Source organism: Taudactylus pleione, unplaced genomic scaffold, assembly GCF_031769625.1.
Source record: "Taudactylus pleione unplaced genomic scaffold, aTauple2 ptg000198l, whole genome shotgun sequence".
Classification (NCBI taxonomy): domain Eukaryota; kingdom Metazoa; phylum Chordata; class Amphibia; order Anura; family Myobatrachidae; genus Taudactylus; species Taudactylus pleione.
Window position 1 is genome coordinate 15524682 of NW_028284600.1, and position 20138 is coordinate 15544819.

Below are 20138 nucleotides of genomic sequence, written 5' to 3' on the forward strand. Positions count from 1 at the left end.
TGGGGCATTTTCCCTTCAGTTTTATCTTCATCAAGTGAAATGCATGCTCAATCGGATTCAGGTCAGGGGATTGACTTGGCCATTGCATAACATTCCACTTTTTAGCCTTAAAAAACTCTTTGGTTGCTTTTGCAGTATGCTTCGGGTCATTGTCCATCTGCACTGTGAAGCGCCGTCCAATGAGTTCTGAAGCATTTAACTGAATATGAGCATATAATATTGCCCGAAACACTTCAGAATTCATTCTGCTGCTTTTGTCAGCAGTCACATCATCAATAAATACAAGGGAACCAGTTCCATTGGCAGCCATACATGCCCACGCCAAGACACTACCACCACCATGCTTCACTGATGAAGTGGTATGTTTTGGATCATGAACTGTTCCTTTCCTTCTCCATACTCTTCTCTTCCCATCACTCTGGTACAAGTTGATCTTTGTCTCATATGTCCATAGGATGTTGTTCCAGAACTGTAATGGCTTTTTTAGATGTTGTTTGGCAAACTCTAATCTGGTCTTCCTGTTTTTGAGGCTCACCAATGGTTTACATCTTGTGGTGAACCCTCTATATTCACTCTTGTGAAGTCTTCTCTTGATTGTTGACTTTGACACATATACACCTACCTCCTGGAGAGTGTTCTTGATTTGGCCAACTGTTGTGAAGGGGTTTTTCTTCACCAGGGAAATAATTCTTCTGTCATCCACCACAGTTGTTTTCCGTGGTCTTCCGGGTCTTTTGGTGTTGCTGAGCTCTTCGATGCGTTCTTTCTTTTTAAGAATGTTCCAAACAGTTGATTTGGCCACACCTAATGTTTTTCTCTGATGGGTTTGTTTTGAATTTTCAGCCTAATGATGGCTTGCTTCACTGATAGTGACAGCTCTTTTGATCTCATATTGAGAGTTGACAGCAACTGATTCCAAATGCAAATGTCACACCTAGAATCAACTCCAGACCTTTTACCTGCTTAATTGATAATGAGATAACGAGGGAATAGCCCACACCTGTCCATGAAATAGCTTTTGAATTGATAGTCCCATTACTTTTGGCCCCTTAAAAAGTGGGAGGCACATATTGAAACCGTTGTAATTCCTACACCGTTCACCCGATTTGGATGTAATTGCCCTCAAATTGAATCTGAAAGTCTGCAGTTAAAGCACATCTTGTTTGTTTCATTTCAAAACCATTGTGGTGGTGAATAGAGGCCAAAATCTGAAAATTATGTCAATGGCCCTCATTCAGACCCACTCGCGAGCGGCTGTCCGCTCGCAAGTGGGTCGATGGTCCCCACTGCGCATGCGCACGACGGAGGGAGCTCCGTTGTGCGCATGCGCGAGACCCTTCGCTCGGAGTGTCTCATCAAAGGGGGCGTGCTGTCGATGGTGACTGACAGCACGCCCCCTTTGGTGGGCGTGCCTGCCAGACGGAGGCGTTCTCAAGACCATCGCGACCATCATCCTGCATGCTCGTATATGCTGTGGGTGGTGACCCACAGCTATACGAGGGTCCAAGAGGACGCTCCATATTAATGGAGGTGGGCCCTGATTCAGAGCGAGCGCTCTGGTCAGAGCGTCCGGCTCTGAATCAGGGCCAATGTCCCAATATTTATGGACCTGAATATATATATATATATATATATATATATATATATACACACACACACACATATACATACACACACTTTTGTAGGTAAAGATGGTAGAACTCCAGGATAATACACGACCAACTGTATTCACCGTATCGATTTAAGTAAAAATCTCGATATGTATATATATTTGTTACAAAGGTTGTGTTGTAGCGTTAGATGTCAAATATTAGACAGATTTCCTTAAACACAAAAAGGGACACGATGCACACACAAATATTGCAGCAGACAAAATAAGCGTACAGTAATTATACATGTGCAGACGGAAACAAGCAAGGTTTGATTGTCATACCGATCCCACGTATCTTTCCCAGTTTTACAAATTAACGCCACCTGATCGTTTTGGAACCTAAACATTAAGGGAAGACACAGCTTACACCCATAGACTGGAGAGAGAAGGATTACATTATACCGGAGCTAAATGAGGAAGCAATAGCGACAGAGCCAGTCACAGCTGTTCTTATCAGTGGTTTCTAACTTACGTCATTAGAAAGATTTTAGAAAATGATTAAGTGATGCTACATGATACAAGCAGATCTCCTTTTCACTTTCTTTTATTGCAATAAATATTGGATTTAAATACTGATATTTTGTTTACATGGGACACTGAATATTATTCAATAGTGTTCAAACCGTCTAAGAAATCTTACTTTAAAAAAAACAAAACCACTGGATTACACAATGAAACACATTTGTAAAAGTCAAAATAAATGGTGTAAAATAGTTTAGGATAGAAGATAATGACAGGGAAATGTAGAGTTATTTTATTTTACATGCGAATCCCCAAATGATGGTGCCGCCATCATGTTCAAAATACACTCATAAGATTGATTTTGAAAGCGCTTCACATTTCGTGCATCATGCTGAAAAAATGTTGAGGACTTATTAGGAGCAGAGGTACTGAGAGATACTTACCCTGCGGCAGGAGTTACTGATACCCCTTTTCCACTAGCAGCAATAACCCGGGTTATCGCACGTGAGCGCGCAGCATCCCGGGTTATTGTGCAGTGTGAAAGGGCAGGGTTGAAATAAGCCGGGTCTGAAATTCAACCCTGGACACTAGACGGGTTGAATGTGTGTTCAATCCAGCTCGTGATGCAGTGTTCAACCCGTTCTCTGCATAGGTAGAGCTGGAGCTTGGAGAGGAGATTATCTATAAAGCGCCGGCTCATCACGTGATGCCGATGGAGTCACTAATGCCAGGTCGGGCCACCTGTCTGACAGGGGTCTTGGTAGGGTCGCGCCCAAGATGGGCGTGTGAACATAATCTCAGGTGCGACCCGGCATTTTAGTGGAAAAGGGGACACTTACACTGCGGCAGGAATTACTGAGATACTGAGAGACACACTATGGCAGTTAGTCTTAAAACGAAGTAACATAATCATAACCTATATATGTAATTAGCCTGCATCAGTCACCTGCAAAATATGTCCAATATGGTCATCTTGAAGGGACAAATGTGCATGACTTGCATCAGGGTTCGCTTACCCGCAAGTTGTGAGAAGACAATGACCATGGGAAGGGGGATGCTACGGATATGCTTATAACAGTGGCAGCTGCAGAGATGGGGGTGCAGCGCAGTTCAAAATGCAAATAGGGGAGCCACACCAACTGCCAGCGAGTCCCAGCCAGGTGATGTTTTGCATAGTTTGGGGTGGCAGTTGGTGTGGCTCCCCTATTTGAATTTTGAACTGCGCTGCAGCTCCACCTCTGGAGCCGCCACTGCTTATTAGCGTGGGCTTTTTTATAAGAATAACATTATGAATCTTATCTGATTTTCATTAGTCAGGCTCCAAGCAACTGGGGTTCTTGTGATCTACACTTTTTGGAAATTTCCTATAATGTGTATGAATTTTGTAATGTATTTTTGGACATCATTTGTGCTGACAGTGATCCTCTAATCCTCTTACTTGCATGGAGAGGAAGGCGCATTTACTACCTATGCAGCGTCTCAAAGGTTTGCGACCAACTTTTGTAGCAAACTGCGTATTTTCACCAGGCGCAGTTCACTTTTGCGCTTAGATGCAAATTTCATCTAACTGAATAAGGTCCAGTGTAGGACACAGATTATTCACTATTCTAGGAAATAATGACATCACAGATACCAAGACACACTAACCCTGTGCTAGGTCTTTGTTTCTCTGTGACTTATATTAAATAACATCAATTTGAATTCATCTAATATTGTAAGAAAAGCATACAGCATATTTTTTTAATGCATATCAGAAACATCATGGTTGTTAAATGGTTGGTTCCAGTGTCATATAATTGTATTGTGTTGCATACTCTTTCCTAAATCCATAATTTTGTAACATGGCAAGTTATGTAGAGTCATCAAAATCTTTAATATAAATGAATAAAATTATTTTGGGAAAGGTCTGTCACGTCTCCTCAATGCGTGCGCTGTGGAAGCCAGGCATACATGCCTACTCTCCCGGGAGGCTCCCGATTTTTCGGGTAACACCCCGCACCCCCGAAAGAGTAGGCACATCTCCCGCATCCCGCCCACTTCCTAGCGAAGTGGGCAGGATGGGGAGATTTTAGGACAAATTTGCGTGTCCGTATGCAGGGGTGGATGCAAAGCGTGTAATTTAGTCCCACCCCCTCATCTCGGACCCGTGAATCGCGAGCTTGCCAGCAAAGGGGCGGGGCCTAATGCCAGCTGTAGCCTGGCCCCGCCTCGCGAAGCCAAGATGACTGGGCTGCTCCCGGAAAAGATAAATCAAGAGTCGCAAGTATGAAGTCTGGGCGTGCGGCCCAATGGCTCCCACTGCAGTGCTAGGGAGAATAGGACCGGTCTCCGGGAATGGGGTAGAGAATATGGGGGTTGCAAGACAGGGAAGGGGAACAAAAGGAGCAGCTGCAGCATTGCGAACCCTAGTAAATGGCCCAAGTCCTTTCTAATGCTGCCCATCCACTAGAAGACAGGCAAAAGTAATTGTGCAGTGGTTTGTCAGTCTGATCAGCCTACACTAAATGAGCAGTCATCCAGTGTAGGAACATCAATCATCTGATGTTATCGTCAGGTTGTCCTGCATGTTTGCCGATGATAGATGTCTAAAACAACCAGCGGGAGCGGGCATCACTGGTCGTTTTAGACCTTTTAGTGAACGATTTGCAAACGATTAATGAAGGATTGAACGATAACGTTATCATTCAATTTAATCGCCTAGTGGATGGGCAGCTTAACACTGCTAGCAAATATATATCAATGCTACATTCCTATATGTACTCATACAATATACTTTGCATTTTTAGTACTTGTGCCCAGTCAAACATACTGGTGTCCAGCCTAATACACTGGTTCATACCTGCTGTTGTTAAGTCTAATACTCTTATCTTGTGACAGGTCTCAGTGCCAAAACTGGTGCCAAGTCCAATATGCAGTGCCGATATGAACGGACTATACCCACTGCCCGCCATCTTTATACAGTCTCCGCTGTGAGGTGATCTAAGTGAATGAAAGCTATAGGGGATGACTCATGTGCTGCATCTCAAGAACTAAAACCATGTTTTCTGCTGATGGAAAACCTGCAGCCTTCTCAGGTCTGGAAATAGACTTTGGGGGAGATGTATCATTCCTTGGAAACAGATAATGTACCAACCAATCAGCTCCCAAAGGTCAACTTTCAAACACAACCTGTAAAATGACAGTTGGGTATATTTACTAAAGGTTGATTTTAATAGATTTAAAATCGATCTACATCGATGTTGTTTTTCTAGGGCTAAATCACACATTTACTAACAGACAGTTTGATAGGAAATGTGTGATTTAGCCCCAAAAACACAACATCGATGCTGATCGATTAAAATCGTCCTTTAGTAAATATACCCCGAGGAAGCTGATCGATTGGTACTTTATGTCTCTCCATTTTTATTTTATTTAATGGATTTTAATTCTATTCAATAAATGCCCCTGTTCCTATTTTCCACAATTTAAAAAGACACACAACCGCTCACCAGCTGCTGTTTGATCTTATTATACTGTACAGTAATACTATAACAGCGTAATCACATATGCAGCCATAACAGTCTATTTCCTAGGTCGCATCACTCAGGGATCTTATCTAAGAAATCATGTAATACTTCCCCTTTAAAATAAATATATTAAAAAAAACATAAGATGTGTTTTGGGTGAGAAACCAAGCATATAAAACAGGAAGCAAGATGGCATGAGGATCACTCTGTCCTTCCTGTTGCTCACTGTATGACATAACTCTCCAACTCCTTGCACATAAACACAGACATATCATTTCTGTGAGAAAAGTATCCTGTAAAATATAATTAAAACCTTGGCCAGATTAAAATGTGACCTATAATCTAATTTCTAAAATATGGACCCAGAATTAAAAGGCCACCTGTGGAAGCAGCCATTTTGTGTGTGTTTAAAAGTAAACAGTACTCAACTTCATTATGTTAATTCACTAAGAACTAGTGTCCCTTAATGATAGTAATGGTTCCGAATTTATTTATTAACTTGAATGTGTGACAAGAACCTGGTGTTTACATCATACATGCCTACTCTCCCGAAAATTTTTCAGGTAGCCCCCTCGCAACCCCGGAAGAGTAAGCATATCTCCAGCATCCCGCCCACTCTCTAGTGAAGTGGGAAGGATGAGGAGATTTCACCGGAAATTTGAGTCTGCAAGTAGGGGGCGGGGCTAAAATTCTGCAAATCACGCCATTTAGTCCCACCCCCTACCCGCAGACACACTGCTTTTCCCTGTGGTGGGTGGGGCCTAATTACGTATACACTCCGTCCCCGCCCCTTAAAGGCCGGTGGCCGCCCCCGCCCCCCGAGGGAGGAGATATATAATGTCGGCAAGTATGGTTTACACTGGCTGCAATCTGCAGGCATAAAAGTGAGGAGAAATGCCAGACCTGGAACAGATATAGGGCCGAATTCAATTATCCTCGATATGTTACTGTGTGAGGAAAAGGGTTGTAGCCTCGAGCTTTAATGCCCAGAGTTATTCAATTAGAAGCCATTTTCCTTGTGCAGTAAGTCTGCAGCTAACACGCATTAACCCATAGGTTCCAGGTTAAGTACTCCAAAATCAATTTCCATATAATGCCACTGTCATGGAAAGATATTTAAACTTCAAATATCTATCAATGACAGTGACATTATATAAAATAATAAAATGCATTTTGCATGGGGGTGTTTGGGCACATTCTTTGCTGTAAGGCAGTAATAATACTAATCATTACACCAGCTAAGAAATTAACTATTTGAATTTTAATAGATACACTTTTTGTTGTAAATCAGAATCTGAGTGCTTCTGCATAAGCGCACGTCTTCTTCTTTCTCTAGTGTATGTGTAAATAAGGTATTTCTGAGAGCACCCCCCCAGGATATCATTTCAGAATGGAGTAAAGATACACTATGCTGAACCCAGAGATTAATAATCAGGGTATGAAAAAATAAGTCATCATTGGGCTGGATCCAATTTAAGCAAGGCTCTACAATCTTTTCTTAAATGAATTATGATAATATGGCACTTTTGTGTACTGGAATGTCACTGTGTGTGTATTCAGTATTTGTGCGTTTGGGTAGACAATCTTATTATAAGTAGGGGTGAGCAGGTTCGGATTTCTGAAATCCGAACCCCCCCGAGCCCCCCCGATCCGAGGCAGATCCGAGTCAGGCTCGACTTATCCCGCCTGACTCGGATCTCAAATCGAGGCAAAACGTCATCATCCCGCCTTCCGAGTCTCGCGGGTTTTGGATCCTCTATAAGGTACCCGCGTCGGCGCCATTTTCTCACTCGGCTGTGGACAGTGAAGAGGGAGGGTGGGAGTTAGGGCTGGCTGGGCTGTGTAGTGTAGTGTAGTGTAGTGCAGAGTAGTGTTGTGCTGTGCTGTGCTGCGCTGTGCTGCTGTTGTCCACTACTTCAAAGTCCATAGGGGCTGGCTGTGTTGTGCTGTGCTGCTGTTGTTAATAGGGGCTGTGTCCACTACTTCAAAGTCCATAGGGGCTGGCTGGACTGTGTTGTGCAGTCAGTTCTCCATAGGGGCTGTGTCCACTCCAAAGTCCTGTGCAGTGTCCCAGTCCTAAAGGGGTGCTGTAGTGTTGTCCAGGGGGTGCTCTGTCCATCAGGGGTGCTCCCCCAAGTGCTAAAAAAATAATATTTTTTGTGTGTTTGTGAATTGTGTGCGCAGTAGCCGCACGTGCATCAACAAAGTAGTGCCAAGCGTGCGCCTGTGTTGTGTCATAAGTAAAGGGCCGGCTGGCTTGACCGTTAAAGGGTGCTGTAACTCCCAAAATACACTACAGTCCAAACCAAAAAAAAAATTATTTTCTGTGTTTGTAAATTGTGTGCGCAGTAGCCGCACGTGCATCAACAAAGTAGTGCCAAGCGTACGCCTGTGTCATAAGTAAAGGGCCGGCTGGCTTGACCGTTAAGGGGTGCTGTAACCCCCAAAGTACACTCCAAACCAAAAAAAATATATATTTTCTGTGTTTGTGAATTGTGTGCGCAGTAGCCGCACGTGCATCAACAAAGTAGTGCCAAGCGTGCGCCTGTGTCATAAGTAAAGGGCCGGCTGGCTTGACCGTTAAAGGGTGCTGTAACCCCCAAAGTACACTCCAAACCAAATAACAAAATATTTTTTCTGTGTTTGTGAATTGTGTGCGCAGTAGCCGCACGTGCATCAACAAAGTAGTGCCAAGCGTGCGCCTGTGTCATAAGTAAAGGGCCGGCTGGCTTGACCGTTAAAGGTGCTGTAACCCCCAAAGTACACTCCAAACCAAATAACAAAATATTTTTTCTGTGTTTGTGAATTGTGTGCGCAGTAGCCGCACGTGCATCAACAAAGTAGTGCCAAGCGTGCGCCTGTGTCATAAGTAAAGGGCCGGCTGGCTTGACCATTAAAGGGTGCTGTAACCCCCAAAGTACACTCCAGTCCAAACCAAAAAAAAAAATATTTTCTGTGTTTGTGAATTGTGTGCGCAGTAGCCGCACGTGCATCAACAAAGTAGTGCCAAGCGTGCGCCTGTGTCATAAGTAAAGGCCGGCTGGCTTGACCGTTAAAGGGTGCGGTAACCCCCAAAGTACACTCCAGTCCAAACAAAAAAAATATATATTTTCTGTGTTTGTGACTTGTGTGCACTGTGGCTGCACGTGCATCAACAAAGGAGCAGCGCCAAGCGTGCGCCTGTGTCCCATAAGTAAAGAGCCGGCTGGCTCATTTCTTAAAGGGTGGTGTAACCCACAAAGTGCACTACTCTCCAGCAAAAATAAAAAAATATTTTCTGTGTTTGTGTGCGCTTTAGCCGCACGTATATATATCAATATAACTTAAATGGAGGACTTTCTCCGATAAAAATAAAATAGGGAAAGATCAAGAACCACTTCCTCCTAGTGCTGTTGCTGTTGCTGGGAGTTGTTCATCATCCCAGAGAGGAAGTAGGAACATCACTACTTTTACTAAACAATTGACCCTCCAACAGTCCCTAGCGATGAGGATGAAGTACGACAGCAGTCATCCTGAAGCAAAACGTATAACTGAGGCCTTGACTGCTATGTTGGTGTTAGACGTGCGTCCGGTATCCGCCATTAGTGCAGTGGGATTTAGACAATTGATGGAGGTAGTGTGTCCCCGGTTCCAAATCACGTCTAGATTCCACCTGCATCCTCAAAGCAGCAGCAACAAGCGTGCGTCTGTCTGTTAAAGGTTGGTGACACCCTCAAAGTGTGCTACACAAACAATAAAAATATTGTTCTTTTTTTTTCGGTCTTTGTGAAATGTGTGGGCTGTAGCCGCACCTGCATCCTTAAAGCAGCAGCGACAAGCGTGCGTCTGTCTGTTAAAGGTTAGTGACACCCTCAAAGTGTGCTACACAAACAATAAAAATATTGTTCTTTTTTTCTCTCTTTGTGAATTGTGTGGGCTGTAGCCGCACTTGCATCCTCAAAGCAGCAGCGACAAGCGTGCGTCTGTCTGTTAAAGGATTAGATCGGTGACAGCATCCAAGTAGGCATGTCAGACAGTCCGTACCTGTACTGGCAGGAAAAAGAAGCAATTTGGAGGTCCCTGTACGAACTGGCTCTATTTTACCTGAGTTGCCCCCCCTCCAGTGTGTACTCCGAAAGAGTGTTTAGTGCAGCCGGGAACCTTGTCAGCGAAAGGCGTAGGAGGTTGCTTCCACAAAATGTGGAGAAGATGATGTTCATAAAATGAATTATCAACTCTTCCAGGGAGACCAGCCTCCAGAACGTACAGAGGGACCTGTGGTTGTGGATTCCAGCGGGGACGAATTAATACTCTGTGAGGATGAGGATGTACACACTGAAGAGGGTGAGGAATCGGTGGATGAGGAGGATGAGGATGACATCTTGCCTCCGTAGAGCCAGTTTGTGCAGGGACAGATTAATTGCCAGCTTGTTTTGTGGGGGCCCGAACAAACCAATCATTTCAGCCACAGTTGTGTGGCAGACCCTGGCGCTGAAATGATTGGTTTGTTAAAGTGTGCATGTCCTGTTTATACAACATAAGGGTGGGTGGGAGGGCCCAAAGACAATTCCATCTTGCACCTCTTTTTTTTCTTTGCATTATGTACAGTTTGGGGCCTAGTTTTTCAAACTGCCATCCTGTCTGCCACTGCAGTTTCACGCCTAGATGGGTCACGTGTTTGTGCCGCCCACTCGTGTCTCTTAGCATAGTCATCCAGCTACCTCGGTGCAACCTTTTGGACATAAAAACACTATTGTGAGGTGTGAGGTGTTCAGAATAGACTGTAAATGAGTGGAAATTAAGGTTATTGAGGTTAATAATAGCATAGGAGCAGAAAAACCTACAAATTCTGTGATTTTAGCTGTTTTTATGCTTTTTTTCAAAAAAATACAGATCCAAAACACAAAACCCAGAACCCAAAACACGGAAGGGTGGTTTTGGCAAAACCAATCCAGATCCAAAACACGAAGAAAGATCCAGATCCAAAACCAAAACACGAAAAGTGGCCGGTGCACACCCCTAATTATAAGGGCCCAATATTAAATGAATAAGGGTAACTAGTATTAAGATAAGACACTGAGCCTGATTCAGACCCTCTCGCAAGCAGCCGCTCGCTCGGAGCGAGCAATGTTGTTCAGTCTGTGCATGCGTAGGCTTCGTATTGCGCGTGCGCATACTGGTACGAGCGATGGGTAAACTCTCGCTCGCCAAGCATAGACAGCCCAGCTGAATGAGTGACAGGTCATGCCGTTTGTGGGTGGTAACGGGCAGGCCACTGAAAACGGGGAAGTGGAGGTGCGAACGCAGACGTGCCTGAAAAATTCAACGCCGTTTTAGAGGCGTGCATAATTAACAGCCAGCGTCTTAGGACACATCACTTGCTTGAAATCAACACTGAAGTGCTCGCAGTGCTTGCGGCAGGGTATAGTCAACCTCAAGCGCTGCGAGCACATCCGATGGTGCTCGATGTACCAATGGTTTCTCGCACTTCCTGGAGAGGACGTACGCAAGTGGGCGTATTAAGACAGGCTGGGGGGCGTCTACAAACAAAAAGTGATCGCTCGCCAATACATAGTGGGTGTGCTTATGACTTGCCCTGCGAGCGGCTGCCTTGATGTCACTTAGCCAAATTTCCATACGTTGGGAGTGAGCGAGCGCATCTAGCGAATGGGTCTGAATCAGGCCCACTATTCCATCTGCTTATCATAATAGTGAGAAGTGGGCCTAATTCAGTAATGGACGGATTTTCAGAGCGCACACAAGCTCCATTTGCCATCCCAGCACTGCGATCGACATCGCAGGCTGGGATCACCATCGCGACAAATGGTCGCTCGTTTTGATCAGGCTGCGGGAAGCTTCAGCCCGTGCCTGCTCACGCAAGAGGCCAGGAATCTGCATCCGCTGATGTAGACCCTGGCCTCGTCCCTCCCAGAATAAAGGAGACGACACCCCTCTGTTTCCGGGAACGGTGAACAGTCACGCCCCCCAAAATCATACTGCGGCTTGAAGAGTCTGCGAGATCGCAGAACCCATTCTGCACATGTGCAGAATGGGTCCTGCGCAGACGCAGACCCTTAAACACCGGATAGCCTTCATCCTGCTATCCCCCCATTCTCCCCTTTCCTACATTACTGTACCTGAAACCATCCCCCTATATCCACCTCACTCATATATCAAACCTTCTAAAAAGTGAAGAAGTTGGCCATAGCAACCAATCAGTTGCTAGCTAACATTTATCAATAACATTTGTTACAGATTATAAAATCATTGATAGAAGTTGATTGGTTGCTACTTGCTATGGATAACTTCTCCATTCTTTAGAAGGTTTGATACAGTCATTATACTATGTGTATAAATGACCTATTCAGTACCCTCTCCCTTATTTTTGGAAAATTCCTTTAAAAAAAAAATAAAAAAAAATGCCCACCACTCAGGTCTCTATAAATTTCAAATGGAAATGTCAATGGAAATAAAATATTCTCTGTGGGGTCGATTCAATTGTTTTGTGGTTACCAATAATTAATGGGCACCCAGTGTTACATATAAATTGTTCTGGGCTCCCATTAATTATCGCGGTCTTCACGCCTTATTTGACCGGGTTTAGCCGTGTAAAACATTTAGAGCGCCCAAGCCACGGGTCTAGCGTACATTTTTGCTCACACCCTTCCGATTGTCAGAGCAGAAATGCCGGCGCCTATCACACCCAAATGGACCAACAATTGAATTGCTCTGTCAGGCACCCTAAAAAAATAGCGTCTAATAAACAATTGAATCGCCCTATGCAAGTTCTATGGGGTCTATTTACTAAGCCTAGGAGAGAGAGATATAGTGGACAGAGATGTAGTACCAACCGAATCAGCTCCTAACTGTCAGCTAGATAGACAGTCTCACAATTTATATTACAAAAGGGATAACAAATTGTTCTTAGAAAGTGCAAATTTTATATGCAGAAAATTGATGAGATCTATACTTCCCTTTAATGAGTTTAAAATAAATAATACCTATGCAATGAAGAACAGAAAACAGGAATTTGCTCCAGCACATAGCCCTTGCTGTGACCTCCTGACACTGCCTTGCCTCAGTCATCTGCAATGAACACTCCTGGATAGAAACTACCAGATATTATAGCTTGCATAGATTAGGACATCATTTTTATCATGACTCACTTCTTTAACTTTTGCATTAATCCGCCATCATTTTTCTTTATGTCATGCACAATCTTCTGTAGCTGCCTGCACAAAAAAAAAAAAAAAAAAAGAGAGAAATTAATTATCATCAATGAATAGAGTAATTTGTGTATTTTATTTGGAGCAGCTCACAGCAAAAAATAATTGCATGTATGGGTAAACAATTTAAAAGGAGGGCGATAGGTGTAAATGCCCTCCCGAAGTTTTAGTAAATATTCCTTTATATAAAAATTTGTAATATTTATATTACAGTTTTTTTTTTTTTATTTAACCTTTTCTTTGCAAACCACATTAAAGAACTACAATCAAAAATGTTTTAAAAAAATTCTCTTGACAAGCCAAAGGCTACAGCGGCATAGTGCTGAAGTTCTCGGGGAAGTGGGCTTGATATAATTGCGTGCTTTTAAAATTGTAAAATTTGCCAGCGTTAGTAGCAAAGAACAGACCAGCCCTGAACCATTAAAGCCATTGGGGAGCCACTAGGTAGACAGAGTTCAAGAGGCCTTGTTTGTAATAAACACATCCATGGTAACAATCACCATGACAACCACAGACCTATCAACTAAGATGATGTTGTCATCAGACTTGCCAATCACAGGGAGCAGGACTGTATAAAAGATCCAACAGTGACATGTTAGTGACATCTTATACTCCCAGAGGAAGACCAACTAGGTTGAAACGCGTTGGAGACAGAACACCCAGAACTTATCCATTTACTCAAAGTGCCCCGGGACCTGTAGCCACTTGTAAATTGAACATTTCATCACGAGAACGCAGCTGAAAGGAGACCGCAGCAAGCGCGCCAACGCACCCACGCAGCCGACAGGAAAATCAACAAGGCAGAGAGCTGAGAGCACATCCGGGTAAGTATCCTCTGTTGAGAGGAGTGTCCGCGGCCCCCGGCTCTCCAGAGCTAGGACCGCTGTTCACTTCCTCTCACTGCCTGCTGGCGCACTCAGACGCGCGCATGGACCTAACTCTGGAAACAGGGATAGTGTCCGTGTTTGCATGGTCCAGAGCACCGCAGCACAGAGTGATCCCCGCTGCCAGCCGAAGCCAGCCACCGCCGCACCATCACAGCATCACCCCGGGCAACGCACACCATTAACACACAGGACGTTTGGACGCTCTATTGAGGTATCTCCTATTGAGAATATCGGGACGCCGCTGTTTCTCATCCTCATATTCCATAGACGCTAATACATCTATATACTTGGAGGTGTGTTACAGGTATCAGGTTGGCTCATGGGAGTAACCCCTTCAATTCCTACTGTATCATAAGAACAACTGGTGATCTCTTATATTGGGACTGCACAGACCACAGGGTGTACAGTCAGGTACACGGTGGATTGTGCACCTACCATATTGTGCTGATTCACAGTTGCTATTGTTTATATATATATATATATATATATATATATATATATACACATACATACATACACACACACATATATATTTATATATATATATATATATATATATATATATTGTTGCACATTATTGCATGTATTTTCAGAGTTTAAGTAAAACATCATATCTATATTTATTGTGTCTAAGCATCACTTCCTAATTAATCTACACATTGTATATGAGTATCATGAAGGCTAGGTAGAACGTTTGGCTACGTATACATTTATTATATCTTTAGCCCTCCCAGTTGTCAAATAGATATAGGTTGTGCGCAGCACTTAAACCCTCTAATTCTGTACCTACAACGGATGAAGTCAGACATCCATAAGTGCAGCAGCACACAAATTAATAGCCCTTACCATTTACACTGAGTGCGCAGGTCCACTGCAAAACTATTAGAGTGCAAGAGGCGCCTGGTTAGACCATAGCAACCTCCCCTCTACTCCAAACACACAGACATTGCCACATGTATCCAGTATCAGGTGAGTGCAGCACCCGTTCCCCATGCAGTGGACAAGATATACCTCCCAACTCTCCCACTGTAGGATGGGTGTGACAGAGCCCTTAGCTCAGGACTGTTCCACCTAAATCAGGACATATTTAGAACCTTTTTTAGGTCTGTGGATCAGGTCATAAACCTATGATTCAGGGGGAGATTTATCAAATCTTGGGGAGAGATAAAGTACCAACCAATCAGCATCTAATACCCCTTTCAGATATACAACCCGGGAAATTTCCTGCTCAGACCCGGGAATTTCTCCTGTGCAAATTCCCGGGTATTTGGTCGAGACCCCCCTGTCACACTACAGTGTCTACCCTGGAAATTCCCAGGTAGACCCCTTTCAGACAAGAGCAGGGTTTTTCTGCTTACCTGCCTCTTCTCTGCCGTCTGCTCCTCCTAGCCTATCCCCTCTCTGGCTGATGATGTTGTCATCATTCAGCTGCCGGAAGCCAGCCAATCATAATGCAGAATTAGTTTTTTTTATTTATTATTTTTTTATTTATTTTAATTCCCTGGTGGTCCAGGGGAGAGTGTACGGGTGGCCCGGCAGCCGACTGGGGTCCTGCGTCGCTGACACAGCTGTCCGGCGTGGCGGGCGGCCCACTGTGGCAGAGACCCGCCGACGGGTGTCCCCACCGTCCGGCTGGGGTTCTCTGTACACAGCCGGCCGGCGCTGGGGGTGGTGAGCAGCAGCGCTGCCAATTCAAAGCAGCAGTGCTGAGTGTCCTATAGGATGCTCTGCGCTGTCAACTCCATGTAAAAGCGGGGAAAAACCCTGGGTCGATTGAAGGGGCGGCTACCCGGGAACGTGTTCCCGGGTAGGTACCTTTCAGACAGACGCGGCTACCTGGGAATTGGCTGAGGCAGGCCAAATTCCCGGGAATCTCGAGATGTCTGAAAGGGGTCTAACTGTCATTTTACTTTCTGTGCTAGAAAAATGACAGATGTGGATTGGTTGGTACAGTACTTTATCTATTTTTACTTTACCTCGCTCCAAGTTTTGATAAAACGCCCTTCAGTTTGAATAATTTCAGATATGTACAAAAATATTTTAGCAACCTGTTTGTGTTTAACGTACAGTAGTTTCGCACAAGTCCGTGGAGATACACAATATCGTGGTTCAGACTCATGGGTTAAAAACTCTTGCTCTATACTCCAGAAAATAAAACAGTTAAAGATCTTTGTCACCTGTGCCTAATTACCAGATATTTCAAATAAGAAGCACCTGGTCACGAGCAGGAAACATATTTGGGGAAATGAAAGCAAAACATTCTACTATCTGCCAACTTATATATGTGAGAGAAGTAGAACTGTGGACATGCTCAGGAAGACCTACGCTGGAAAGTGCAATGTTAAAATCTAAATATAAAATCAGCATTGGCTAGCTAATTACTCTTCACATGTCCTATTAGCTCACATTGTGATTCATTTGCAAAGATTATTTTAGGAAACACTTAAACCCACATATACTGTAACATACGTCATTAAGCTTCCATAAAGCTGCATACACACGAAAAGATTATCTGTCCAACCATCTAACTAGTTGATTGGTTGGAATGAAAATCTGGTAACGTATGAGAGTAAATGATGATCAGCAATTTGCTCCTAAATGCCAGAAAACAGATGAATGGTCGTCAGACAAGTTTGTTAAATGTTTGATCTAAATAATTTGTTCAAACAACAGTTTTTGTCCATTTTCTGGCATTTGGGAGCAAATTGCTGATTGTCATTTGCTTTCATACGTTACCAGGTTTTCATTCCAACCAATCAACTACTTGGTTGGTTTGACGGATAATCTTTACGTGTGTATGCAGCTTATGTGGTCACAAAGAACCTAGACAACATTAGAATATAGATAACGCAAGAATCAGTGGTGTCCCTCCCCGCATTGTCACCAGGTGCGGGGCGGGATGCTGTGTACGTGGAGAACCCGCGCCCCGTTGGAAAGGTGGCGTCGCCATGCAAGAAGGGGCATGGCCACGCGGCCCGAACCCCCATGCTCCAGTGTTTCTTACCGTGGAAGGGGGTGCAGGAGGTGCGGACTGCGTTGTGTGCAGTGTGCCGGCTCCCTCACAGTGTCAGGAGCCGAGTGCTGCACTTAATACTACAGTGTAGCACTCGGCTCCTGTCACTGAGAGGGAGTCTGCACCTTGGTGTCACCCCTCGGCGGGTGACACACTGGTGCGGCCCGCACCCCCCTTGTGATGCCACGGTCTTGGATTAACCAGATACACTTTAAAGGGGAATGTGTCATCTAATGAAGAGCTGAATGAAAGTCCATTTTTGCATGTTTTTACTCTGCGCATGCTTCAAGCCCTAAAGTACGCAACTACGGGCGCTATATAGTTGTGTGCAAACTAAATGCTTGACCACCTGTGACCGAAAAGTAGTAACTGGGCTGTAACGGAGTTCTAAAGTAGGTCATACTTGCCAACATTCTAGGTGCCCTCCTCCAGGATCAACCAAGTTGGCATAGCGGGGGGTGGGGGAGCGTGGGCCACACGATCGTATCATTTTGGCCCCGCCCCTGTGACACAATGCCGAGATTACTGGCATTGTGAGGAACGGGCGGGGTCATAATGATGCGATTCAGCACGAATCGCGTCATCGGCCCCACTGTAGCGGGGGGGTTTGTCTGGAAATTGTGGTGTGTGTGTGTGTGGGGGGGGGGGGTCGGGGGATGTGGGCGTCTCAGCCGGGAGGCTTGCTGGCTTTTCCGGGGTGCTGGGAGTGCCTCCCAATTTTCAGGAGGCTCCTGGCCGAATCTGGAGAGTAGGCAAGTATGAAGTAAGTGTCCTGGCAAAACGACGGGTAGTGCAGAAATGTGCATGTGTGTAATTAAGCCGGTTTTCAGCCTTTTGCGCCAGTGATACAGCTGGTGCAAGTGCGCACTGAGAATGTGGACGGCTATGAAAGGAGGCTTCCGGATACAGGCTGTGCGGGCGCAGAGATGCGTAGATCTCTGCGTATTGGTGAATGTATGTATTTATTTCCGTACACGCAATACGGAAGCTTCCCACCGGAAGCCCTGCACAGGCAGCCATTTTTGTTGCCTCAATCTTAATAAGAAGGCAGCTTTACTTACTAAGAAAGTGACGGAGCAGTTAGGCGCCTCTTCAAGAATTAGCCATTGCCAGGCAGACTTACCACAACATAAATCAACTACTTCTCCCATCACATTATCTGTATTTTGCTGAAGGCACAATGCAGGTGTCAACACATGCCCTTCACAGTCTTGTTTGAATGTCAACTATTCTATTTCTTGTGAACAAACAGCTTTTATATTTTCATTTAATAAAAGTTGAATAAGCAATAATTCACATACACAAAGACTACAGCTCCATTATAGTCTGTATTCTATTTATATCTGTCAGTGTTGAGAGTTGAAACATCACAGACAATAGAGAGATTTAGCTGAATGTTGGTAGTGCACACAGACACAACAAACCATCTACTAAGCTCCTTGTTTATCGGTCTCTCAGGTAGATGAGCACTGTGACCAGATAATGGGGACTGATATCAGTTTCCTTGTTTATCAGTCTCTCAGGTAGATGAGCACTGTGACCAGATAATGGGGACTGATATCAGTTTCCTTGTTTATCGGTCTCTCAGGTAGATGAGCACTGTGACCAGATAATGGGGACTGATATCAGTTTCCTTGTTTATCGGTCTCTCAGGTAGATGAGCACTGTGACCAGATAATGGGGACTGATATCAGTTTCCTTGTTTATCAGTCTCTCAGGTAGATGAGCACTGTGACCAGATAATGGGGACTGATATCAGTTTCCTTGTTTATCAGTCTCTCAGGTAGATGAGCACTGTGACCAGATAATGGGGACTGATATCAGTTTCCTTGTTTATCGGTCTCTCAGGTAGATGAGCACTGTGACCAGATAATGGGGACTGATATCAGTTTCCTTGTTTATCGGTCTCTCAGGTAGATGAGCACTGTGACCAGATAATGGGGACTGATATCAGTTTCCTTGTTTATCAGTCTCTCAGGTAGATGAGCACTGTGACCAGATAATGGGGACTGATATCAGTTTCCTTGTTTATCAGTCTCTCAGGTAGATGAGCACTGTGACCAGATAATGGGGACTGATATCAGTTTCCTTGTTTATCGGTCTCTCAGGTAGATGAGCACTGTGACCAGATAATGGGGACTGATATCAGTTTCCTTGTTTATCGGTCTCTCAGGTAGATGAGCACTGTGGCCAGATAATGGGGACTGATATCAGTTTCCTTGTTTATCGGTCTCTCAGGTAGATGAGCACTGTGACCAGATAATGGGGACTGATATCAGTTTCCTTGTTTATCGGTCTCTCAGGTAGATGAGCACTGTGACCAGATAATGGGGACTGATATCAGTTTCCTTGTTTATCGGTCTCTCAGGTAGATGAGCACTGTGACCAGATAATGGGGACTGATATCAGTTTCCTTGTTTATCGGTCTCTCAGGTAGATGAGCACTGTGACCAGATAATGGGGACTGATATCAGTTTCCTTGTTTATCGGTCTCTCAGGTAGATGAGCACTGTGACCAGATAATGGGGACTGATATCAGTTTCCTTGTTTATCAGTCTCTCAGGTAGATGAGCACTGTGACCAGATAATGGGGACTGATATCAGTTTCCTTGTTTATCGGTCTCTCAGGTAGATGAGCACTGTGACCAGATAATGGGGACTGATATCAGTTTCCTTGTTTATCGGTCTCTCAGGTAGATGAGCACTGTGGCCAGATAATGGGGACTGATATCAGTTTCCTTGTTTATCGGTCTCTCAGGTAGATGAGCACTGTGACCAGATAATGGGGACTGATATCAGTTTCCTTGTTTATCGGTCTCTCAGGTAGATGAGCACTGTGACCAGATAATGGGGACTGATATCAGTTTCCTTGTTTATCGGTCTCTCAGGTAGATGAGCACTGTGACCAGATAATGGGGACTGATATCAGTTTCCTTGTTTATCGGTCTCTCAGGTAGATGAGCACTGTGACCAGATAATGGGGACTGATATCAGTTTCCTTGTTTATCGGTCTCTCAGGTAGATGAGCACTGTGGCCAGATAATGGGGACTGATATCAGTTTCCTTGTTTATCGGTCTCTCAGGTAGATGAGCACTGTGACCAGATAATGGGGACTGATATCAGTTTCCTTGTTTATCGGTCTCTCAGGTAGATGAGCACTGTGACCAGATAATGGGGACTGATATCAGTTTCCTTGTTTATCGGTCTCTCAGGTAGATGAGCACTGTGACCAGATAATGGGGACTGATATCAGTTTCCTTGTTTATCAGTCTCTCAGGTAGATGAGCACTGTGACCAGATAATGGGGACTGATATCAGTTTCCTTGTTTATCGGTCTCTCAGGTAGATGAGCACTGTGGCCAGATAATGGGGACTGATATCAGTTTCCTTGTTTATCAGTCTCTCAGGTAGAT

The 20138-nt window shown here is 44.4% G+C and overlaps 1 protein-coding gene across 6 annotated transcripts in view; it reads right to left on the bottom strand.

Moving 5' to 3' along the window:
* BLNK (B cell linker) overlaps nt 1-20138 on the bottom strand; it is an 80317-nt gene that overhangs the window by 45243 nt on the left and 14936 nt on the right. For 3 of the 6 annotated variants that reach the window (XM_088476929.1, XM_088476926.1, XM_088476928.1), the window contains exons 2-3: nt 12765-12830; nt 1934-1990 (exon numbers count right to left, since the gene is read on the bottom strand). In XM_088476929.1, coding sequence (XP_088333055.1) covers nt 1934-1990; nt 12765-12781 — 74 coding nt within the window. In that variant the 5' untranslated portion in view covers nt 12782-12830. The remainder of the gene's footprint in view (nt 1-1933; nt 1991-12764; nt 12831-20138) is intronic. The other 3 variants (XM_088476931.1, XM_088476927.1, XM_088476930.1) reach the window with 1 other exon arrangement.